Below are 23,466 nucleotides of genomic sequence, written 5' to 3' on the forward strand. Positions count from 1 at the left end.
GCCAATGTGATTCCCATACACAAGAAGGGTCGTAAGGAGGAGCCAGAAAACTACAGACCTGTGAGCCTGACCTCAGTGCCAGGCAAGGTCATGGAACAGGTCATCTTGGGTGCCATCACACAGCACCTACAGGATGGCCAAGGGATCAGGCCCAGCCAGCATGGGTTTAGGAAGGGCAGGTCCTGCCTCACCAACCTGATCTCCTTTTATGATCAGGTTCCTGCCTGGTGAATGTGGGGCAGGCTGTGGATGTAGTCTACTCGGACTTCAGCAAAGCCTTTGACACTGTCTGCCACAAGAAGCTCCTAGCCAAGCTGGCAGCTCATGGCTTGGACAGATTCACTCTGTGCTGGATCAAGAACTGGCTGGATGGCAGAGCCCAGAGAGTGGTGGTGAATGGTGCCACATCCAGTTGGCAGCTGTCACTAGTGGTGTTCCCCAAGGATCAGTGCTGGGCCCAGTCCTGTTCAATATCTTTATTGATGACCTGGATGAGGGGATTGAGTCCAGCATCAGTAAGTTTGCAGATGACACCAAGCTGGGAGCAGGTGTTGATCTGTTGGAAGGTAGGAGAGCCCTGCAGAGGGACCTGGACAGGCTGGATGGGTGGGCAGAGGCCAATGGGATGAGATTGAACAAGGCCAAGTGCAGGATTCTGCACTTTGGCCACAACAACCCCAAGCAGCACTACAGGCTGGGGACTGAGTGGCTGAAGAGCAGCCAGGAGGAAAGGGACCTGGGGGTACTGGTAGATAGTAGGTGAAGATGAGCCAGCAGTGTGCCCAGGTGGCCAAGAGAGCCAATGGCATCCTGGCCTGCATCAGGAACAGTGTGGCCAGCAGGACAAGGGAGGTTATTCTTCCCCTGTACTCAGCACTGGTCAGGCCACACCTTGAGTACTGTGTCCAGTTCTGGGCCCCTCAATTCAAGAGAGATGTTGAGGTGCTGGAAGGTGTCCAGAGAAGGGCAACAAAGCTGGTGAGGGGCCTGGAGCACAAACCCTATGAGGAGAGGCTGAGGGAGCTGGGGGTGTGCAGCCTGGAGAAGAGGAGGCTCAGGGGTGATCTTATTACTGTCTACAACTACCTGAAGGGAGGCTGTAGCCAGGTGGGGGTTGGCCTCTTCTCCCAGGTAACCAGCAACAGAACAAGGGGACACAGTCTCAAGTTGTGCCAGGGTAGGTATAGGCTGGTTGCTAGGAGGAAGTTGTTCACAGAGAGCGTGATTGGCATTGGAATGGGCTGCCCAGGGAGGTGGTGGAGGCACCATCCCTGGGGGTCTTCAAGCAAAGCCTGGATGAGGCACTTAGTGCCATGGTCTGGCTGACTGGCTAGGGCCGGGTGCTAGGTTGGCCTGGATGATCTTGGAGGTCTCTTCCAACCTGGTTGATTCTATGAAAAGTGAAGAAAATAGAGGAAAAGAAAAGAGAAGAAAAGAGAAGAGAGGAAAAGAAAAAAGGAAAAGAAAAGAAAAGAAAAGAAAAGAAAAGAAAAGAAAAGAAAAGAAAAGAAAAGAAAAGAAAAGAAAAGAAAAGAAAAGAAAAGAAAAGAAAAGAAAAGAAAAGAAAAGAAAAGAAAAGAAAAGAAAAGAAAAGAAAAGAAAAGAAAAGAAAAGAAAAGAAAAGAAAAGAAAAGAAAAGAAAAGAAAAGAAAAGAAAAGAAAAGAAAAGAAAAGAAGAGAGAAAAGAAAAGAAAAGAAAAGAAGAGAGAAAAGATTTCTCCCAGGTCAGAGCCCTCAGGCAACTCAGCCAACTTGTCGGGTGAGCACCAACAGGTGAAGGGAACCTAACCTCACTTGGAGCGTGGGTCCAGTGCCAAAGTTAGCCCTGAAGCAGAAGATGTCTAAATCACAGAATCACACAATGGTAGGGGTTGGAAGGGACTTTGGAAGATCATCCAGTCCAATCCCTGCCAGAGCAGGATCACACAGAACAAATCACACAGGAACACATCCAGGTGGGTTTGGACTGCCAACAGAGAATCCACAACCTCTCTGGGAAGTCTGACCCCATGCTCTTCTGCCCTCAAAGTGAGGAAAGAATTCTTTCCTTTTGTTTACACGGATCCATCTGTGCCTGCTGCCTCTCACCCTGAGCTCTAAAGGCCTCTTTCTACCAAAACTGGTAGTGTAAGCCAGGGCAAAGCTGCCACAGCCAGGGGGGCTGAGCCATCTTGTGGGCTGTCTCCTGTTCAGTGTGGGGGTGAGCAGCCAGAGTGGCTTGATGATCTTGTAGGCTGTCTCCTGTTTGGTGTGGGGGTGATCAGCCAGAGTGGCTTGGTGATCTTGTAGGCTGTCTCCTGTTTGGTGTGGGGGTGATCAGCCAGAGTGGCTTGGTGATCTTGTAGGCTGTCTCCTGTTTGGTGTGGGGGTGAGCAGCCAGAGTGGCTTAACAATCCTGTGGAACAGCTCTGTGTCATCTGCTGCAGGAACAGTCTCCCCCAGTTGCCAAGGCTGAGAGGCCTGCCTGCTGCTTTAAGCACTGTAACTCACACTGCACAGCAATATGCCTGCTAGTGCCAGCACATGGAAGACAGCATCAAACTGCCAGGCAAAACTTAGGTGGGTTGAACCTGTTAAAAGAGAATTCTCAATGAGTGAGAATGAGGGTGAGCTGCAGCCCTCCCTGGGGTCATGCTGTGAACAGCTAGCAATAAAAACGTTAGTATTGGGTTGTGGTTATACTGAACCCTTGGCCTGCAACTGTGGAAGGGAGTTACCTGACTCCCCTCCTTGCTCTTCTGTTATCTACAATCCTTATGTGACAGAAATGATTGTTTGCCAACCCAGCTGAAAACCACCTTGCCAAGAGTCCTTCCTGTTCAGTTCGCATGGCAAACGCAGTTAGCATAAGGCCAGGGCAGTGCTGGTGCCAAGAGACACCCAGAGGCTGATAGAACCATCCCCAGGTGACAGTGGTGACCAGCTGGGTCAACTCATCCGCACCAACCGTGCTGTCTCGCTGAGCTGCCACAGACACCCGAGCTGAGCCAGTGACTCCCTCCCACCCTGCCGCCAGCCCTAGCTCCAGCTGCACCTTCCACAGAGCCACCAGGCTGGCCCAAGCTGAAGCCAGCACCTCCTGCTAGCTCAGCAGGCTACGCTCCAGGCGGTCTTCGCGGGGCAGAAGGGCGGCGGCAATGGAGGAGCAGAGGCCCCGAGGCCACTAATGCGGCACAGTCCTCACGCCTGCCCCGAGGGCCACCTCGGTGAGCCCTGACGCCGGCCCAAAGACACCGGCGCGGCCGGGGACCGGGGCAGCCGCGGGTCCGGTGCGGCCGCGCAGGGCGCGGGGAGGGCTCATGAATATTCATGAGGGCGGCCGCCCCGCCCCGCCCCGCGCCGCGCGCGGCTCGCCGGGAAGCGCTGCCGCGGCCGGAAGCTGGCTCGCGGCCGCCGGCACAGCCACTTCCGCCCTTCCTCCCGCCCGCGCACCCCGCACTTCCGGTGAGCGCAGGCGCGCGCCCGCCGCCGCACGGTGCTGGCTTCCGGCCCGGCCTGGCCGCCCGCAGCTGCTCCGCGGGGGGAAAACCTGCCCCGGGCCAGCGGCCGCCTCCTGCTCCGCCTCTTCTGCTAGCGAAGCCGCCGATGACGCCGTTCCGCTCCGTTGGGAGCCCCGGAAGAGCTGAGGCGCGCTCCGCCCCCTGATCCGGAAGCGACTCGCCGCTCCGCTCTCCGGTGAGGAGGCCGCTGCTGCCGCGGGAGGCAGGGTCGGGGGCGCGGTGCCGCTGGGGGTGGTGTCCGGTAATGTCCCGGGTGGCGGGTGTGGGGGCCGGAGGAGCCCGGGGGGAGCGGGACTTCCGGGGCCGAAGCGATCCGGAAGCGGAAACGGAGGAGGGCTGTCTGTCTGTATGTCTGTCTGCTCGCCCGCCCGTCCCGCTGTCTGGTGCCAAAGCGCGCCCAGGGACTCCGTCGCGGGGTAGCTGAACTCTGGACCAGCCCCGCGGGGGACGACCGGGTGGCGCGCCCCGTCCTGAGGCGCCGCCGCCGCCTTGTGCGTGCGGGGCCCCGCGGGGGGAGGTGGGTCCGGGCCCCTCCTCCCATCCCGGGCGATCCCTGCGGGCAGCCTCCTTCCCGGCCCATGGCCTGTCCCCTGGGGGCTAGATGTGGCGGGCGGGTCTAGGGGCCCCGCGTTGCGCCGGCTCGCTGTCATGCAAGGCCCCGGGCGTTTCGGTAACCCTGGCGGTTTGTTTGCAGAGACGGCTCTGGAAGGAGGAGAAATGCAAGAAGAGGGAGAGTGAGAGGGGTAAGGAGATTCTGGAGTGAGTGATCCCCCCCTCGCTTTATGGGCTTCCCCCAGGGTTCACTGTTGTGGGTGCTTGAAGTGGCTTCTGCTCCGGGGTGCAGGAGAGGGGGTTGACTGGGTGAAAGGAGCTGAGGCACGGGGTATGGCCCCTGCCAGGCACCTGTTTCGGCAGTGGCTCAGTCACTTGGGGTGGAGGCTATGCATGTGTCAATCACTAGAGTGGTTCTGGTGTGTGGGTTTGGGGTTGAGAACGCTGTCCAGCATGTTTGGGATAATCCTGATATGCACCCAGATGTGATCGTTCTGAAGACTAAGCTGCACTTGAATGTTTTGGTACTTACGAGTTTTGTGGAGACATTTTTGCATTTGACCTTACAGCCTGAGTGGCCTTCAGCATCCTTACTGCTTTGCAGCAGTTACACCTAAAAGCTCCATGTTACTGAGCAAAGATCTTGGGCAGACGTAAAACAGCATTGTAAATCGTTCATGGGAGGGCCTTTTGTCAACTGAAGAATCTACACCCATAAGAAAACAAAAGCTAGGTATCTGGAGGATAAAGAAAAGCACCTTAAAAATCAGCCTCTAAATACCTGATTGTGCCTTCCAGAAAAGCAGCCTCTACCTCGCTGTGTGCTTGCACGAGCTTTTGTCTCTCTGTTTATGATTAAAGTGGTGACCTGCAAAGAAGTATAAGCCCAGCACGTTAAGTATGTGACTGTGAAGTACTCTGAGAGCTAAACTCCAGATTCCTTGTCCCTTGTGAGTTCGCTGGTTCACTGGATTGTTGTTTTTTTGGTGTATGTACATTTGTGGTCTGTACATAGAAGGTGTTTTTGGTTTATATCAGGAGGGTACCTTGACATCTGTCTGATACTAGACTGGTGAATAGGAAGAAGGCCCCATCTCTGGCCCGTTTGTGGAAGCTGGGATGATGAAGGCACTGCAGTGGGAACGTGCTGTGGTACAGGGTTGAAGCTCCAGCCCATGTCTGGTAGTTATAGAGCAATTGGAAGGGTTACGTGCAAAGTTCTGGTGAAGTAAGTGTGAGCAGGGTTAAAGTGGGGGCTGCCAACAGGGGTGCATGTTGTCAAAATGGCCTTCAGCCTGAAAATGGGGTAGGGGAGGGACAGCTTGGGGGCATTAGGGCAGTAGTTTGGTGGAGGAATCTTCTCTTTGTTTTCTCCTTTTGGAAGACTGGCTTGCTAGTGAGATTGCATGAAAGCTTCAACTCTGACACCATTTCTCCTTTTCCTCCGTGTTCTTTTAACTTCATCACACTTCAGCCTTTCAAGCCAAGAGTTTTGAGGCCTGATACCAGCTCAGAGGTGAAAGATTTTTGGATGGGGAGATGGATTCTAAGAGAGTTGAACAAAGCCAGTGTAGCCATGTTTCGACAATGAAAGCCTCATTCTGACTTACGCGCTTTGGACACACAGGAAGCTAAAGTTAGGTGAAGTGCTGCTAGAGGACTAGATGGAGACAGGCAGCCTCTGAATACCCTGGCCTGTGCTAGTCTGGATTTTAGGATCTGGAAATGAAGTTGCCTTTCATTATGGGTAGTCTTTAAATGAGATGGCTGTTGTGAGGTTATTTTTTGATTAAACCAGTATCTTTCTGTTTAACTCAAAGTCTGCAGTAGAATCCAAGGGAGTCTTGCACAAGTACAATTTGTACTTGACAAATGCATCTGATTTCAATATAAGACTTTGAGTTCAAGCAGAATCAGGTTGGCTTTGAAGGTTTTGATTTGGAGGCTTACTTATTTTAAACACAAAACCGAACAACCCCACACACACACCTGACTATCCAAACCAAAACTCCCTCTCCAGCTTTTGCTCAGTTTCAAAGAACACATTCTGACTCCGTGTGTGTCCATCCTGGGGAAGGCAACAGGTCTTTGCTGTGGGTAGTGTCTTCAGTTTGGCTCAGAAAAGAAAGCAGAGGGAGGAAGGAAAGAGCCTTGCACCATCAGATTCTGATTGAATCACAGCAAGGTAAATGGGAGTAATTCAGTCAGGCAACTGGCAGTCTGACTGCATGCCACCGAGGCAAGGTAAATAATTCATCCTCAGGTGTGCTTATTGGTTGAGTTGGAATGAGCAAGCAGGCAGGAATACCTGGCTTTTCTGTTGTGTGAGCAATTCATAAAACCAAAATTATCAGGTAATTTGGTTCATTTGAATACCTCCTCTCTACAGAGGGAAGAAAATTCTCTTTGCATTTTGGCTTGCACTCAGCAATTCCACATGTATTTATTCTACCCTAATATGCTTTTGGAAAGTAAAGTGTTTGATGCTTCTTGGGGCATGCTCCACAGCTTATCTGATGATTGAGACAGGCCCTTCAGAAACAATATTTACTCACTAATTAGGCTGCTGCCACATCACAACAGAAATAGGAGTGGGACAATTTGCAGGTAGCTGCGTGTGAAACCGACAGTGCTTGCTTTCTCTAGGTAGCTTACTCTGCCAGGTGTTCTCCAAGCGTAGTTTTCATCCTGTGTTTTACCTGCCAGCTTCACCCTGTTTAGTTAAGAATTAGGTGCATCTTTCTGCTTCAGGGATCATTTCTTTAGTTTTTGAATAGGGTTTTCACAAGCAGAACAAACTGTGTTGTTACACGGAGGAATGGAAAAAGCTACTTCAGCCCAGCGTTCCTTAAGAGATTAGGAGATTCATGGATTCATAGAATGCCTGGTTGGAAGGGACCTCAAGAGTCATTTGATCCAACCTTTCAGGGTAACACTATGGTTTAAATGAGATAAGAGGACCAGTTAGACAGCAAAATGTAGTCCTCTTTAGAAGGCTTTTTACTGTTCAGAGGGCTACATTTTGCTGTCTGTCTGGTCCTCTGACTGCATGGAGAGTTGAGAGGCAGCAGTGGGCATTTGACCCAGGACAGAATTCTACCGAATTTTGTCCCAAAGGTGGGAACTAAATGAGCAACAGAGAGCCACAACATGATCTCGCTTGGAAACAGGGTCTCTCAGGAGCAGGGCAGGCAAATTCTTTTGCCACTGCCTAGTCTCATTGAATGGGAATGGAGGATCTTGTCTGTTGGGAATATTGAGTGATAGTTCTGGGTTTTCTTTCAAGAGTGGAGCTGAGGTGGTCAGTGTTGGGCAGTAGGAAGTTAGGAGCACTGAGTTTGACTTCTTAGTGTGCTGTGGCTGGCTGTCTGTTATCTTGGGCAAGTCTGTTTCACTCTCTGCCTGCCTGTCTTCCTGCATAACACAATGCTGATGTCCCCTCACTGCATCTGGGTTCTTTGTGCTGAGCTGGGGTGGAGGGACAGGCAAGGTCCAAAATTTCCACTGCTGGTGGGGTCAGACTGTGACAGTGAAGAGTTGTTTTCAGCTGTATTTGCTTGGTTGCAGATGCACAGACTTCACTTATGTCATGTACTCTGGGTGGATGATAATGAGCAAAATTGGAGGTGCTCTGGGTTTGTAGTCAGTTGTTTGGGTTTGTTTTTTTTGCATGGAGGAGTAATGGGGCAGCAGGTGTTTGAGGTGGACCTAAGCCTGTGGGGCCAGCAGACATCTTTTTCCCCTGAAAATAATTCTTGATTTGGGCAGATAGCTCAAAAGTGGGAAGAAGTTGCTCAAATAAGAGAGGGGAGGTGAAGGAACTGTCACAGTGTTAGACTGAGCCAGTTCCCTGTTGGAGTCTCTTTGGTTTAATGTTCTTTTTGTGTGTGTGTCTGTTTGTCTGTCGTCTTCTCCGTTCCTCTTCCCTTTTCTCTTCTTCCCCCCTGTGCCCAGCTAGGATGGAAGAATCTCATTTCAACTCCTCCCCGTACTTCTGGCCAGCAGTGCCCACTGTCTCAGGACAGGTAAGATCTTTGTCTTCCCACCTGTGATGCTGCTTTTGCTTTCTGTTAGAAGTTCATGCCTGAGAAGTTCTTCTCTTGCATTTCTTGCTCAGCCAATGCTGAGAGAAGCTTTGCAAGAGTGTTCTAAAAGCAATTCTTGCCACCCATGTAGATTGAGAACACCATGTTTATTAACAAGATGAAGGAGCAGCTCTTGCCCACAGAGAAGGGCTGCAGCCTGGCTCCCCCCCACTACCCTGCCTTGCTGACAGTACCCACCTCTGTGGCCCTGTCCACTGGGATCTCCATGGACACAGACACCAAGCCGGAGCAGCTGACACCACACAGCCAAGCACCTGTGACTCAGAACATCACCGTGGTACCAGTGCAGTCTGCTGGACTCATGACAGCAGGTAGGGGACTCCAGAGGGTCACAGAGTCATAGAATGGTAGGGGTTGGGAGGCACCTCCAAAGATCATTCAGTCCAACTGCCCTGCCAGAGCAGCATCACCTAGAGCAGGTCACACAGGAACACATCTGGGTGGGTTTGGAATGTCTCCAGAGAAGGAGACTCCACAACCTCTCTGGGCAGCCTGCTCCAGGGCTCTGGCACCCTCAAAGGAAAGAGTTTCTTCCTCGTGTTGGGGTGGAATATCCTGGGTTCCAGTTTGTGTGATATCCCAGGGCACCACTGAAGAGCCTGGCCCCTTCTTCTTGACACCCACCCTTCAGATATCTGTAAGCATTAATCAGATCCCCTTTCAGCAGTGCACAAAGAAAAATCTGGGATGGGGGAACAAGAGATCTTGGAAAAGCTTTCCTGGGCTGTAGATGATTTGTGGCCTCACTGGTGGTGTGGACTGCCTTGGCATGATTTCACTGTGGATTTCTAGGTACTCCATCCATCCTTTCTCCATCCTCCCAGCAGTGGAGACTGGGAATGTATTAGGGAGGGTGAACTACGTTTTCTATTCTCATTATAGTCAAAAGTACAATTTTAGTCAGGAGAAAAGAAGTCTCACTATGTACAACTCCCTGAACTGAGGTGGGGTTGGTCTCTTCTCCCTAGTAACAAGTGACAGAAGGAGAGGAAACAGCCTCAGGATGCCCCAGGGGATGTTGAGGTTGGATATTAGAAGGAAGTTCTTGACTGAAAGGCTTCTCAAAGACTGGCACAGGCTGCCCAGGGAGGTGGTGTAATCCCCATACCTGGAGGTGTTTAAAAGAGACAGAGATATGTTGCTGAGGGGCTTAGTTTAGCACCAGACTGGCTAGTGTTAGAGAATGGTTAGGCTTGACTTTAAAGGTCTTTTCCAGCTGAAATGATGCTTTGATTCTATGAACCGCAGGTGGATGAAGCTGGATTCCATGGGGTAAGGAGGCTGGACACGATCAGGGATGCAGTGACTGACTTCCTCCATCCTTTTTTGTCTGCAGGTCCAGGTCTGGTGATAACTTCCCCATCAGGTTCCCTGGTGACCACAGCCACCTCTGCCCAAACCTTTCCCATCTCAGCTCCCATGATCGTCTCTGCACTACCCCCTGGCTCCCAGGCAGCCCTACAGGTGGTTCCTGACCTGTCGAAGAAGGGGGCAACCACCCTGACGGAAGGTGCTGGGGGTGGCGGGGGCGGGGGAGTTGCCCCGAAACCGCCCCGGGGCCGTAAGAAGAAACGATTGCAGGAGTCGGGGCTGCCGGAGATGAGCGACCCCTTCGTGCTGTCAAACGTGGATGACGAGGACCAGCACAAGGATGGCAAGACATACAGGTGGGCAGGGGGGCTAAGCCTCGGCTGTAACACTGCATGGGGATGGGGGTGCGTTTAACCCTTTAGAGGGTTACATGGGGGACCTGAGATCCCTGCCTTTTCCCTCTGGGATCCCTGAGCAGAGAATCTTTCAGCTGTAAGAAAGAGTTGAATTTTCTCTAGTCAGAAGTGTTGTCAGGCTGGTGTATTGACCCAGAGCTAAGCATCTCCTTCTTAGTGGACAGCTTTGATTCCCTGCGCAGATGGGTGTGAATGTCACTAGGTTAGCTAATGACCAGGATGTTTTGGAGGCTAAACCTTGATGCTAGGGCCGAGAGTCTGGCTGGTGTAGTGCAGAATGCAGTGCTGTCTGGTGCAGCTGTAGCACTGCTGAGGTAACTGACAGCCCTCTTGTATGTGAACTAGGTCTCCAATCTGCCCACTGTAAAGATTACAAACTGGAGGCACATGGAGCAGGAAATTAACTGTGACGCTTGTGTCTGCTCCTGTATGCATTGTCCCTTTTGAGCTCTTCCTATTTCAGCATTCCCAACCAAACAGGAAAAAAATGCATTTCTGAATGAAGTATAATGGGGTTGCTGAGCCCTGAGGGTATCAGAGAAGAGGGGGAGAAAGTTCTGAACCCTGAGGTTGGGTTTCTGAGCTTGGAGGGATGTGGTTTGAGTCTACAAGTGAGTGGTGGGAAAGGGTGAGATAGAAATACTTAAAGCAGAGAAAGAAATACTTAAAGCAGAGGCTAAGGAGCCATGGGTGTTCTAGAGAAGGTGATAACCAGACAGAGCAGGCAGGTGCTAGGGAAGGCAGCGTGATGGTCTGAGCTGGAAAGCAAGAGCACGTGTGGGTGATTTAGTGATTTAGGGATGATCAGTAAGAGGTAGAGTAGAAGCAAGATGGAAACAGAAATAGCAGATGATCCCTAGCTCTTCTCAGCTCCCTACCAGGTGCCCTTGATCCTGCCTGGAACAGTTTTCCTTCTGGCATCCTTGGCCCTCTTGTACAGATGATTTCTGGAATCATTCAAGTGCCTGCGCTAGGAAGGCATCTCCACATCATCAGGCACTGCTGTGTTTTTAGCCACAGCAATTTAAACATGTTTACACTTCTAAACAAGTGCAGTTAGCTGGGTAGAAAGCTAGAGCTTGGCTCAGCCTTTTATTCTCTTACCCAGCGTCCTAGTTCTTCCACTTGGAAAACATCATCAGCATGTGGTGAAGGAGAGGTGGGGGAGTGTTAGGTAGAGCTTGCTATTTGTAATCCCACCATTTATTTTGGGCCCTGGCCACAATTCCACACTACTCAAGCTGCTTACAGTCTGGGTTGCTAATTAGGTTGTTAAATATGTATTTAGAGGGGACACAATTGGCAGTGAGCACTAGAATTAAAGCTGAATCAAGGCTTTAATTATAGCTCCTTGTTTACTTGGAAGTTTGGGGGGAGAAAATGTCCAAGACCAGGTGGAGTGACTCAGCAGAAACTTTTCTGAACATGCAGAGCTCAAGAAAAAGACTTGGCAGGGAAAAACCCAAGGAGTTTAGGAACATGTAATAAGGAAGATTTCCTGTCCTCAGGTTCAGTCTCACTGTGGTACCTCTGCCTGATTCTTAGCCCCAGCCCCATGCAGGCCTTCCTCAGAGTTCTGCTAAGGTGCAAGGTGGCTACACTGAGATTAATTGAAGACCACCAAGGAGGACTTCTGCCCTTCTCAGGGTCTCCTCTTAGCTGGGATCTCCTCTTAGGTGGTGCTTTCTGTAGAGCATTGTGGAATCGTTTGGGTTGGAAGGGATCTCATTGATGAAGATGCTGAACAGCACTGGTACCAGTGCACACCCTTGAGGGACTCCACTTGTCACCAGTCTCCATCTGGACATCGAGCTGCTGACCACTACCCTTTGGATGCCATCATCAAACCAATTCCTTATCCACTGGACAGTCCACCCTCAAATCTCTGTCTCTCCAGCTTAGAAAGATCTTGTGTGAGACTGCATCAAAGGCCTTACAAAAGTCCAGCTGGATGACACCTGTTGGGCTTGCCTGATGTAGTTACTCCTTTGTAGAAAGCCTCCAGGTTGGTCAGGCAGGACTTGCCCTTGGTGAGGCCGTGCTGGCTGTCTCCAGTCATCGTGCAGTCTTCCATATATACTGCTCCACTGTAGCTTCCAGGAGAATCTGTTCCATGCTCTTCCCAGGCAGAGAGATGAGGGTGACACTTTGGTAGTTTGCAGGCTCCTCTTCTTTACCATTTTTATAGAGGGGTGCAGTCTGTAGGAACTTCACCTGACTGCCAGGACTTCTCCAGTGTGCTAGTTTGGAATTGAAATGATTGGTGCAAAAAGGAAAGTACTGTCTTCTCTTGGAGCTGTGGGAGAGAAAACCTGTGGGAAATACAGTCAGGCTGTTTCTCTGTAACACAAGTATGAGGACACTTCCAAGTCCAGACTTAAGGACTCCTGGATGCCTTCTGTATTCTAGAGGATGGGTTGAGTGGTTCCTGCTACCAGGGTAAGCAGACATAGCCTAGCTAAATTGAGACTGTGGGTGAGGTTCAACTGCTCCTGCTCCCTTCCCAGGCTGGAGGAGGAGCTGCTTATGTATTCAGATCTCTACATTTGTGAGATTTCACTGATTCTTCTGATCACAGAATAGTGGGAGATCTCTGAAGATCGTTCAATCCAGCACCCCTGCTACAGCAGGAGCACCTAGAGTCAGTCACACAGGAACCCATTGAGGAGGGTTTGGAAGAGACTTAAACTCCACATCTCTCTGTGCCGCCTGGTCCAATGCTCTGCCACTGTCAAAGGGAAGGCTTTTCCCCTGTGTTTAAGTGGAACCTCCTGTGTTTGTCTGTCTCTATTGCTCCTTGTCCTGACATGGGACACCAATGAGAAAAGTCTGCTTTCATCTTCCTGGCACTCCTCCTTTAGATATTGATCAGCATGAATGAGATCCCCCTTTGTTTCCTCCAGGCTGAACAAGCACATCTCCCTCAGCCTGTCCTTAGAGCTGAGGTTGTTCAGCCTGGAGGTCCCCATGACCATCTTTGTGGCCCTCTTCTGGACCCTCGCCATCAGGTCCACGTCCTTCCTGTGCCGAGGGCTCCAGAGCTGTGCACAGCACTGCAGGTGAAGTCTCTTCAGAACAGAGCAGAGAGGCAGAATCATCTCTCTCCATCTTTGGCCATGCTGTTTTTGATGCAGCCCAGGCTGCCATTGGTCTTCTGGCTGCAAGTGCCCATTGCTGGCTCATGTCCAGCATCTCATCCACTAGCACCCCCCCAGTCCTTTTCTGCAGGGCTGCTCTTAATCTCATCATCCTCAGCCAGGATTGATATCCAGGATTGCCCTGACCTAGATGCAGGACCTTACACTTTGCCTTATTGATCCCATCCAGTAATACTTCCTTTTACTCTCTCCAAATGATGGGATTTGTACTTGTGGCACATCAGCAGAAGGTCTGGTAGCTCGTTGCTCTTACTACAGTAGTCAAATGAACTCTGTAGCTAAGGTTGTTCAGTCCTGGGTTACCATGTTCCTGTTGAGCCATGCTCTCAGCTTCAGAGCAACCTACTTCCTTCAGTGGAAAAGCTTTTTCAGTTTTTCATTTTTCAGTGAAAAAAATTGTTGTGCCACATGCTTCAAATGCCAGAGGATGTCCAGGTGTGTGGCTTCTGCTCTTTGCCCACAGCAGAGCAGCTGCTGCTGCAGGTCAATGGTTCAGGCGAGAAGCATGTGCGGGATAATGCACTCTGCTGTTTCCAGCAAGGATAAGGTCACAGGAGCAGCCAACATGGTTTTACCACGGGGAAGTTATGTTTATCCAACCTGATAGCCTCATGAGATTCTCCTCAGCCCACCTCAGCAGCCTGTCCAGGTCCCTTTGGATGGCATTGTGTGCTTCACACTTACTGATGGCACCACTCAGCTTGGTATCATCTCATGAAGTAGTCTGCTGTGGAAGTGGTGCAGGAATCTTCTTTGACTAGGTCTCTAAGCAAAGGTGTGGGAGGCCTTGCTGCTGACCATACTGTTTGCAGATCTTTGTACCTAGCCTTAGGCCTAGTCTGCTGCTTTGCTTTGTGCTATTAGAAGAATGCTTGCACCTTCAGGGGACAACATCTAGCACAGTCTTCTAAAGCATTCTTCATGAGGAATGTCACCTCAGCCTTGTCTGGATTCACTGTCTCCTCTTTGTTCACCTTCTCTGACATCTTCATAGAACTGACTTCTGTAGAAAATGAGATTGGCATTAAGAGTCTTTTCTGATGGGAACAGCAAAGGTGTTTGGGTCTGTGGGACAACAATCAGTTCAGGGACAGAGGACACTTCCAGGAAGACTCCAGGGTGTGAAAGTGTGCAGAAGCCTTGTAAAGGCTTAGCAATATGCAGAGTGGATCTGTAGAATCATAAAATGGTTTGGGTTGAAAGGAACCTCCATAGGTCATCCACTCCAACCCCACTGCAGTCAGCAGGGACATCCTCCACTAGAGCAGCTTGCTCACAGCCTTATCCTGCCTGAACTTGAAGATCTCTAGGGATGGGATCTCAGCTACCTCCCTGAGCAACCTGTTGCAGTGTTGCAGCACACTCATGGTGCAGAACTTGTTCCTCACATCCAATCTGAATCTGCTCTCCTCTCATTTCAAACCATTGTTGCTCATCCAGTCCCTGCAGGCCTTTGCAACAATCCCTCTGCAGCCTTCTTTTAGCCCCCTTCATGTCCTGGCAGGCTGCTATTAGGTCTTCCTGGAGCCTTCTCTTCTGCAGGCTGAACAACCCCAGCTCCCTTAGCCTGTCTTCATAGCAGAGGTGCTGCAGCCCCCATATCTTCTTGGTGGCCTCCTCTGGACCTGCTCCATCAGGTCCATTATCTTCCCGTGCTGAGGGCTTCAGAGCAGGATGCAGCACTGCAGGTGAGGTCTCCCCAGAGCAGAGAAGCAGAATCATCTCTTTCCATCTCTGGCCATGCTGCTTTTGATGCAGCCCAGGCTGCCATTTGCCTTCTGAACTTCATGTGCCCATTGCTGGCTCATGTCCAGCTTCTCATCCACCAGCACTCACAAGTCCTTTTCTGCAGAGCTGCTCTCAATCTCATCATCCTCCAGCCTAGACTGATACCTAAGATTGCTCCAGCCTAGGTGCAGGAGCTTGCACTTTGCCTTATTGAACCTCATAGTATTCTCCTCAGCCCACCCCTGCAGCCTGTTCATCTCCTTCTGGATGCCATCCCATAGAAGGTGAGGAAGCTGGATGGAAGCCCCCTTTATAGAGGAAGTGAGGCACACCAGGGGAGTCAGTGGCTCGAGTCCAGCATGTGGGTGTGTTCTCAGACGTGGCTGACTTTCAGCCTTCTTTGCTGCCTTCTCCTGGATTTAGCATTGCAGTTGGAACAAATTTACAGGAGTCATGGCCACCAGGCCTTAAGCCACATCTGTCTATCAGAAATGGTCAGATGTGGCCAAGTTGCAAGCTTAAGCATAGTCTGAGATGCATTATAGTTTGGTAGGTGAAATATGCAAAAAGCCTCTGATTTTCTTGAGGCTTGCATGACTCCAGGCACTGACCAGACTGTGTATCTCCATGGGGGAGATAAATACACTCTAACCTTTCTTGGTTTCTGTATGAGGATGGACTCTGTCTGTCTCTGCAGCAATAAGCATCTTCTAGGCTAGCACTGAAGGACCAAGCATGCTTTTCCTTCAGTCAAAACTGCTCCTCCTGCATCAGAAGGGAGCCTTTTGTGCCCACTGTTGGCAGTAACACCACCACCACCCCCTCTGATGGGCACAAAGACATGGTGTGAGAAGACACTGATTGTTTCAGATGTAGTATGGATGAGAGCTGACTGTGTCAAGGAAGTCTGGAGAATCAATGGAGCTGGGATGGCAATTTGAAAGGAGGCAAGAGAAAGGGCTAGAGCCTGATACACAGAATGGTAGGGATTGGAAGGGACCTCTGGAGATCATCTAGTCCAATCCTTTTGCTAAAGCAGGATCACCAGACCCTAGGTCAGGTTGCACAGAACATATATCCATGTGAGTTTTGAAAGTCTTCTGAGAAAGAGCCTCCCCAGTCTCCAGGCAGCTCCAGCACCCTCAGATGAAAGTTTTCCCCTGTGATTAAATCTTCTGTGTTCTAGTTTGTGCCTGGTGCCCCTTGTCCTATTATTGGGCACCACTGAAGAGAGCCCAGCCCCACCCTCTCAACCTCCACCGTTTAGCTATTGAGCAGCACTGAGAAGATCTTCCCTCACTCTGCTTTTCTCCAGGCTAAAGAGCTCCAGGTCTCTCAGTCCCACCTTGTTAGAGAGATGCAACAGAGGGGGTGATGGGCAGCCTGCTTGCAAGGGAGAGAGTGCACAGAGATAAGCAAGACTAGGGAGGGAGAACCAGACCTAGGAGCTGGGAAATGAGGAGATGCTTGGAATTAGGTGGGGACAAAACCATGGGATATGGCCAGATTTGGGGCATGGGGTAGAGGAGACAAATATGTTAGGCAGTTGAGGGGACTGAATGGGGCAGAGCTGTGGCAGTAGAGGGTAAAGATCCTGGGGTCTTGATGCAGGAGAGAGGGCATTGCAGGAGGATAGAAGGCTAAAAGCAGAGGAGGACTTCAGCTTGGAGTGCCAGGCAGGAAGTTTGACCACATTCCCTCCAAAGCCTAGAAATCTTAAACCCAAGGTTTCCAAAGGCTGCGGTGCCTCTGATGTCAGCACAAGGTGTGGCCCCCTGGGTGCAGAGCCTTGTCCCCCCTCTCAGGCTGTCAGGAGGTGGCAGAGCCCCGTTTCTGTTGTTTCTCACCCTGGTGGCAGTGGCAGAGGGCTGTGAATTGCTGATGAGCAGTGTGGGTGTGAGATGATGCCACATGTTGGACTTTCTGTTTGCTTTTTTTAACAAGTAGTTCCGTGAGCAGCGGAACTAATGAAGCCTGGTTTCCAGCGGCTCTCTCCTGTGTGGATTCTCTGATGTCTAATCAAGGGTGAGCTTATTAGCCTTTCCCTCAGCAGGAGGCTCAAAGATGGTCTCTCTTCTTTCCCCAGCTGCATATTTTTTATGAGACTTGTAAGCTCCTTACCCCACCCTTTCCTAGATGTGTTTGAAATTTGCTGTCGATCTCCAAAGTCTCAAGGACAGGTGCCCATGCACACCTACATAGGTAGTTTGGACACAGGAGCTTGGCTCTTGCTATGATGGCTGTGCTTCAAGTTGGAAAGTCATAGAATCAAGGAGTGGTTAGGATTGGAAGGGACCTCCAAAAGTCATCCACTTCACCCCCTCTGCAGTCAGCAGAGACATCCTCCACTAGATTGGCTGCACTTCAAGTTGGAAAGTCATAGAATCAGGGAGTGGTTAGGATTGGAAGGGACCTCCATAGGTCATCCACTCCAACCTCCCTGCAGTCAGCAGAGACATCCTCCACTAGATTGGGTTGCCTAGAGCCTTGTCCAGCCTGACCTTGAACATCTCCAGGGATGGGATCTCAGCTACCTCCCTGGGCAACCTGTTGCAGTGTTCCAGCATCCTCATGGTGCAGAACTTTCTCCCAACATCCAATCTGAGATGTCAGAATCAGGGCTGACCACGTGCCTCAGCATATAATAGGTTTCAGACTTGTGTTGTGCTGAGTTCTCTCCATTCTGCTGAGCTGCTGTGGGTCAATGGGAGCTCAGGTGCCCTCACAGTTTGCCAAGCAGAGGAATTACCAGTAAATGTTCTGTGCTCATGCGGTTTAATTTTAGCACATGTTGCTTGCATGTCAGTGGAATTAGTGAAAAGAGATTGAAGTGGGGAGAGAGACCTTCAGAACCATTCTGTTGCACATTTTATCTGGTCACACCTTAACCTTATTGAGTAAATGCACTTTGATATCTGGGGGCGCTGATGCATGGGAACCTGGACATGAGCCAGCAGTGGGCACTTGCAGCCCAAAAGGCCAGTGGCAGCCTGGGCTGCATCAAAAGCAGCATGGCCAGAGATGGGGAGAGGTGATTCTGCCTCTCTGCTCTGGGGAGACCTCACCTGCAGTGCTGCATCCTGCTCTGGAGCCCTCAACACAAGAGAGACTGGGACCTGCTGGATTGGATCCAGAGGAAGGCCATGAAGATGATCAGGGACTGTAGCGCCTTTGCTGTGAGGACAGGCTGAGGTAGTTGGGGGTTGTTCAGCCTGCAGAAGAGAAGGCTCCAGGCAGACCTAACAGCAGCCTGCCAGGAGCTGAAGGGGGCTACAAGAAGGCTGCAGAGGGACTTTTTACAAAGGCCTGCAGGGACAGGACAAGGGACGATGGTTTGAAATGAGAGCAGATTTAGATTGGATGTTAGGAACAAGTTCTGCACTGTGAGTGTGCTGCAACACTGCAACAGATTGCCCAGGGAGATGCTTGAGACCCTATCCCTGATCTGGTGAAGCTGGCCAAGGCTGTGAGCAAGCTGCTCTATTGGAGGATGTCCCTGCTGACTGCAGGGAGGTTGGAGTGGATGACTCTTGGAGGTCCCTTCCAACCCAATCTGTTCTGTGATTATCCTGCTCTACTCAGTGCTGGTCAGGTTACACCTGAGCACTGCCTGCATTTCTGGGCCCTCCTGCACAAAAAATATGTGGACAGGCTGGAAAGTGTCCAGAGAAGGGCCCCAGAAATGACCAGAGGCCTGGAAGCTCTGCCGTGTGAGGAAAGGCTGAGAAAGCTGGCATTGTTCAGTCTTCAGAAGAGAAGGTTTAGGGGAGACCTCATTAGCATGGACCAGCACCTAAAGGGTGGCTACCAGGACAGAATGGATTCCCTTTTTTCAAGGAGTCCCATGGAGAAGAGGGGGCCATGGGGACCAGTCACTGCTGGGGAGAGTCCCATTGGAATCCAGAAGAAAATGTTTCTCCATGAGAAGAGTTAGAGATTGGAATCATCTCCCAAGGGAAGCAGTGGAGTCCTCTACACAGGACAGTTCTAAGAACAAGCTTGACAGGGTGCTGGTCCAGCTCATTTCAACTAGACTGTCACCTAGAAAGGTTGGGGTCCCTTCTCACCTGGCATTCTGTTGTTCCAAGTGTTTATGGACCATTGATACTTCTATGATGGGTATCACAGCTGGGATTCTCTTTGGAGGTCCCTTCCAATCCCTGCTGTTCTGTGATTCTGCTTCAGGAAGTTGGAGCTGCATGGGCTTGGTGAGGCTTGAGGCAGTTCCTGAAGTTGTGATGGAAAAAAGGAGCACTGTTTGTTAAGTGATGTCTGTGCAACAATACGAGTGCAGTAGTAGGTCAAGAGAGGTTCTCCTCCTCCTTTACTCTTCCCTGGTGAAGCCACATCTGGAATATTGTGTCCAGCTCTGGACCCCTCAGTTCAAGAAGGACCTCAGGGAGCTGCTTAAGAGAGTCCAGCACAGAGCCACAAAGGTGCTGAAGGCAGTGGAACATCTCCCTGCTGAGGACAGGCTGAGGGAGCTGGGAGCAGAGCAGCCTGAGGGGTGACCTCAGTCCTGGTTATCAAAATGTGCAGGGCAGTGTCAGGAGGACAGAGCCAGGCTCTGCTCAGGGATGTGCAATGACAGGACAAGGGGCAATGGACACAACAATAGAAGCAATGCTGCTGGTTAGCTGAAAAACCAAACCCAAAAAACCCCATCAAGAGGGCTGGATGTGGTTGTTCCACTGGGACTGTCCAAGGAAGATGTCTTACCACAGCCAAGGGAAAGATTTATCTTACACACAAGTGCCCCCTTGGCTACCATTGAGTCTAAAGATCAGGAAGATCCTGATCTGAAGATCAGGCATATGGGGAAACAGGATCCTGGAAAGCAGTGACTGAGAAAGAACTTTCAGGAATCGAGTGACTTCATGAGAGCTGCCTGTGAGGCTGCGGCAGAAGAGGGTGAGCGCAGCTGTTGGAGGTGTCAATGCTGCAGTCAGTGAAAGAAGACAAGAAGTTCTTTCCAGTGAGGGTGGTGAGACACTGGCACAGGTTGCCCAGGGAGGTTGTAGATGCCCCCTTCCTAGAGGTGTTCAGGGCCAGGTTGGATGAGTTCTTGAGCGACCTGCTCTAGTGGGAGGTGTCCCTGCCCGTGGCAGGGTGTTGGAACTGGATGATCTTTAAGGTCCCTTCCAGCCCAAACCATTCCATGAAGCTGTGAGCTCGTGAAGCACACTTCACACCACACCATTTGGGGTCTGGTATATTCCAGGTCATTTGGAAAATGGACAAAATGCAGGAATGCCCTGAAATGTGAGAACTGGAGAAGTACTGTGTGGTGAGAGCACTTGCTGTCCTGCCAGGGGAGGATGCTTTGGGGTAGCCTTAGCAAGCCTCCAAGTGACCAAAGGGCTGTGACAATAGTGTAACTTACACATTTCACAGGCTCACAGAATGATCAAGGTTGGATGGGACCTCTGAAGGTCATCTAGTCCAACCTCCCTGCTGGAGCAGGATCACTTAGAATCAGTCACCCAAGAACTTTGGAATGCCTCTCTGGGCAGCCTGCTCCAGGGCTCTGCCAACCTCAAAGGGAATAGTTTTTCCTTTGTGCTACAGTGGAACCACCAGGGTTCCAGTTTGTGCCCATTGCCTCTTGTGCTGTTACTGGGCACCAGTGAGAAGAATGTGGCTCCATCCTTCTGTCATTTTCCTTTCTTATATTGATCAGCATTGATGAGATCCCACTCAGGCTGCACTTCTCCAGCCCAAACAGCCCCAGTTCTCTCAGCCTCTCCTCATAAGGTGTTCCAGTCCCTCAGCATTTCTGTGGGTCTCCACTGGCCTCCCTCTGGTAGTTCTCTTTCCTTGAAGTGGGGAGCTCAGAACTGGAAGTTGCATCCCAGATGAGGCCTGGACAGATCAGAGTAGAGGGAGAGGAGAACCTCCTTTGACCTGCTGGCTGCACTCTTTAATGGACTCCAGGTTGCCACTGGCCATTTTAGATGTGAGGACGTGTTGCTGCCTTATGGTCAGTCTGTCCTCCACCAGCACTCACAGTTTTATTCCTCCTTAGAGCTGCTCTCCAGCAGTTCAGCCCCAATCCTGTACTGGTCAATGGGGTTGTTTTTCCCAGGTGCAGGACTCTACACTTCTCCTTGAACTTCATGAGGTTCCCCTTTGCCCAGCTCTCCAGGTCTGGATGAATGGCAGCACAGCCTGAGGGGCTGTCAGCCACTGCTCTCAGTTTGGTACCGTCAGAGGCTGGAGTGATGCCAGAGGCACCAGTGTGGAAGCAGAAGTAGAACTCATCTGCTTTCATTTGGCAACTTCACACACTCCAGCTTCCTTCAGGTCTTGAGTTTCCTGGCTGTGGGGGCTTGATTCTGTCTCCTTTCCTCTGCCTCACACAAAACATGAACCAGAAAATGTTAAAGTTCAGCATTAAAAAACATAAAAGGGAATGCAGAGGCTAAATCAGCACTGCTCAGGACCTGTGCACCCAGCACTGTGCCACCCTTGGGTTCAGCACTTCATGAATGCAGCACTGCCAAGGCACTGCACTTCGCCCTTGCTCCGTGGAGTGCTGACTCTGACAGTGTAAATTTGCTCTGAGGATCTCATTTAACTTCAGACCTGCCTGCTGTCAGTGTTTGTCTTTACTTGTGGTCTAACACCTATTGGTAGCCTAAAAGAAGGAATGGAGGTTCAATTAACTCCTGAGACCACCCTCAGTAGGCTAGAAAAGGGAATTCTCAGAACGCTGTCAAGGCTGACATCATTTTTACAACAGTGATGGTGATTCACATGATCAGAGAGTGTCAGGGGTTGAAAGGAACATCCAACCAGTCCCCTTGCCAGAGCAGCATCACCTAGGGCAGGTCACACAGGAACATATCCAGCTGGGTTTGGAATGTCTCCAGAGAAGGAGACTCCACAACCTCTCTGGGCAGCCTGCTCCAGGGCTCTGCCACCCTCACAGTGAAAAACACTCTCCTTCTGTTCCTGTGGAACCTCCTCTGCTCCACCTTGTACCCATTGCCTCTTGTCCTGTCATTGGACATCCCTGAGCAGAGCCTGGCTCTGTCCTCCTGACACTGCCCTGCACATCTTGATAACCAGGACTGAGGTCACCCCTCAGGCTGCTCTGCTCCCAGCTCAAGAGCCCCAGCTCCCTCAGCCTGTGCTCAGCAGAGAGAAGTTCCTCTACCTTTAGCGTATCTGGCACTGTACTGGGCTCTTTCAAGTAGTTCCCTGAAGTCCTTTTTCATAGAATCATAGAATCAGCCAGGTTGGAAGAGACCTCCAAGATCATCCAGGCCAACCTAGCACCCAGCCCTAGCTAGTCAACTAGACCATGGCACTAAGTGCCTCATCCAGGCTCTTCTTGAACACCTCCAGGGATGGCGACTCCACCACCTCCCTGGGCAGCCCATTCCAGTGCCAATCACTCTCTCTGCCAACAACTTCCTCCTAACATCCAGCTTAGACCTCCCCTGGCACAGCTTGAGACTGTGTCCCCTTGTTCTGTTGCTGGTTGCCTGTCAGAAGAGCCCAACCCCACCTGGCTACAGCCTCCCTTCAGGCAGCTGCAGACAGCAATGAGGTCCCTCCTGAACCTCCTCTTCTCTAGGCTAAACACCCCCAGCTCCCTCAGCATCTCCTCACAGGGCTGTGCTCCAGGCCTCTCACCAGCTTTGTTGCCCTTCTCTGGACATGTTTCAGCACCTCAACATCTCTCTTGAATTGAGGGGCCCAGAACTGGACACAGCACTCAAGGTGTGTCCTGACCAGTGCTGAGTACAGGGGAAGAATAACCTCCCTTGTCCTGCTGGCCACACTGTTCCTGATCCAGGCCAGGATGCCATTGGCTCTCTTGGCTGCCTGGGCACTCTGCTGGCTCATGTTCAGCTACTATCTACCAGCACCCCCAGGTCCCTTTAACTGAGGGGCCCAGAGCTGGACACAGTACTCCAGATGTGGCCTCACCAGGGCACTTGATTGAAAAATGCTATTAACCCACATTAGGGGAATTTTGCTATGAGCAGGTATTATATCTCGTAACAGAATCTGATGAATGACATGGAACACTCCATACAAAGTGGAAAAAAATAGAGCACTGTGTGACAGAGTGGCAGTCTGGTTGCTATGAGCATCATTTGGTGTCTGACTCATCAGAGTGACTGCTGTATGGATGAGTAGAATTAGACTTGTGTCCCCCCCTTTTAATGGCGTTTCATAGAGTCATAGCACAGTTTGGGTCAGAAGGGACCTCCAAAGGCCATCCACTCCAACCCCCTTGCAGTCAGCAGGGACATCCTCCACTAGAGCAGCTTGCTCACAGCCTTGGCCAACCTCACCTTGAAAATCTCCAGGAAACCACTGCCTCCCTGAGCAACCTGTTGCAGTGTTGCAGCACACTCATGGTGCACAACTTGTTCCTAACGTCCAATCTAAATCTGCTCTTCTTTCATTTCAAACCATTGTCCCTTGTCCTGTCCCTGCAGGCCTTTGCAGACAATCCCTCTGCAGCTTTCTTGCAGCCCCCTTCAGGTCCTGGCAGGCTGCTATTAGGTCTTCCTGGAGCCTTCTCTTCTGCAGGCTGAACAACCCCAGCTCCCTTAGCCTGTCTTCATAGCAGAGGTGCTGCAGCCCCCATATCTTCTTGGTGGCCTCCTCTGGACCTGCTCCATCAGGTCCATTATCTTCCCGTGCTGAGGGCTTCAGAGCAGGATGCAGCACTGCA

At 51.1% G+C, this 23,466-nt stretch overlaps 1 protein-coding gene across 15 annotated transcripts in view; it reads left to right on the forward strand.

Annotated features, from left to right (window-relative positions):
• The first annotated feature begins 3,479 nt into the window (after positions 1-3,479).
• ZNF384 (zinc finger protein 384) overlaps positions 3,480-23,466 on the forward strand; it is a 31,797-nt gene continuing 11,810 nt past the window's right edge. For 2 of the 15 annotated variants that reach the window (XM_064155876.1, XM_064155889.1), the window contains exons 1-7: positions 3,839-4,017; positions 4,195-4,243; positions 5,091-5,280; positions 8,011-8,077; positions 8,229-8,469; positions 9,495-9,825; positions 16,716-16,796. In XM_064155876.1, the coding sequence (XP_064011946.1) occupies positions 5,228-5,280; positions 8,011-8,077; positions 8,229-8,469; positions 9,495-9,825; positions 16,716-16,796 (773 nt within the window). In that variant the 5' untranslated portion in view covers positions 3,839-4,017; positions 4,195-4,243; positions 5,091-5,227. Of the gene's footprint in view, positions 3,676-3,718; positions 3,742-3,838; positions 4,018-4,194; positions 4,244-5,090; positions 5,281-8,006; positions 8,078-8,228; positions 8,470-9,494; positions 9,826-16,715; positions 16,797-23,466 lie in introns of those variants that run through there. The other 13 variants (XM_064155888.1, XM_064155890.1, XM_064155877.1 and 10 more) reach the window with 12 other exon arrangements.

The sequence above is a fragment of the Pogoniulus pusillus genome, chromosome 15 (genome assembly GCF_015220805.1).
Source record: "Pogoniulus pusillus isolate bPogPus1 chromosome 15, bPogPus1.pri, whole genome shotgun sequence".
NCBI classification, from domain to species: Eukaryota; Metazoa; Chordata; class Aves; order Piciformes; family Lybiidae; genus Pogoniulus; species Pogoniulus pusillus.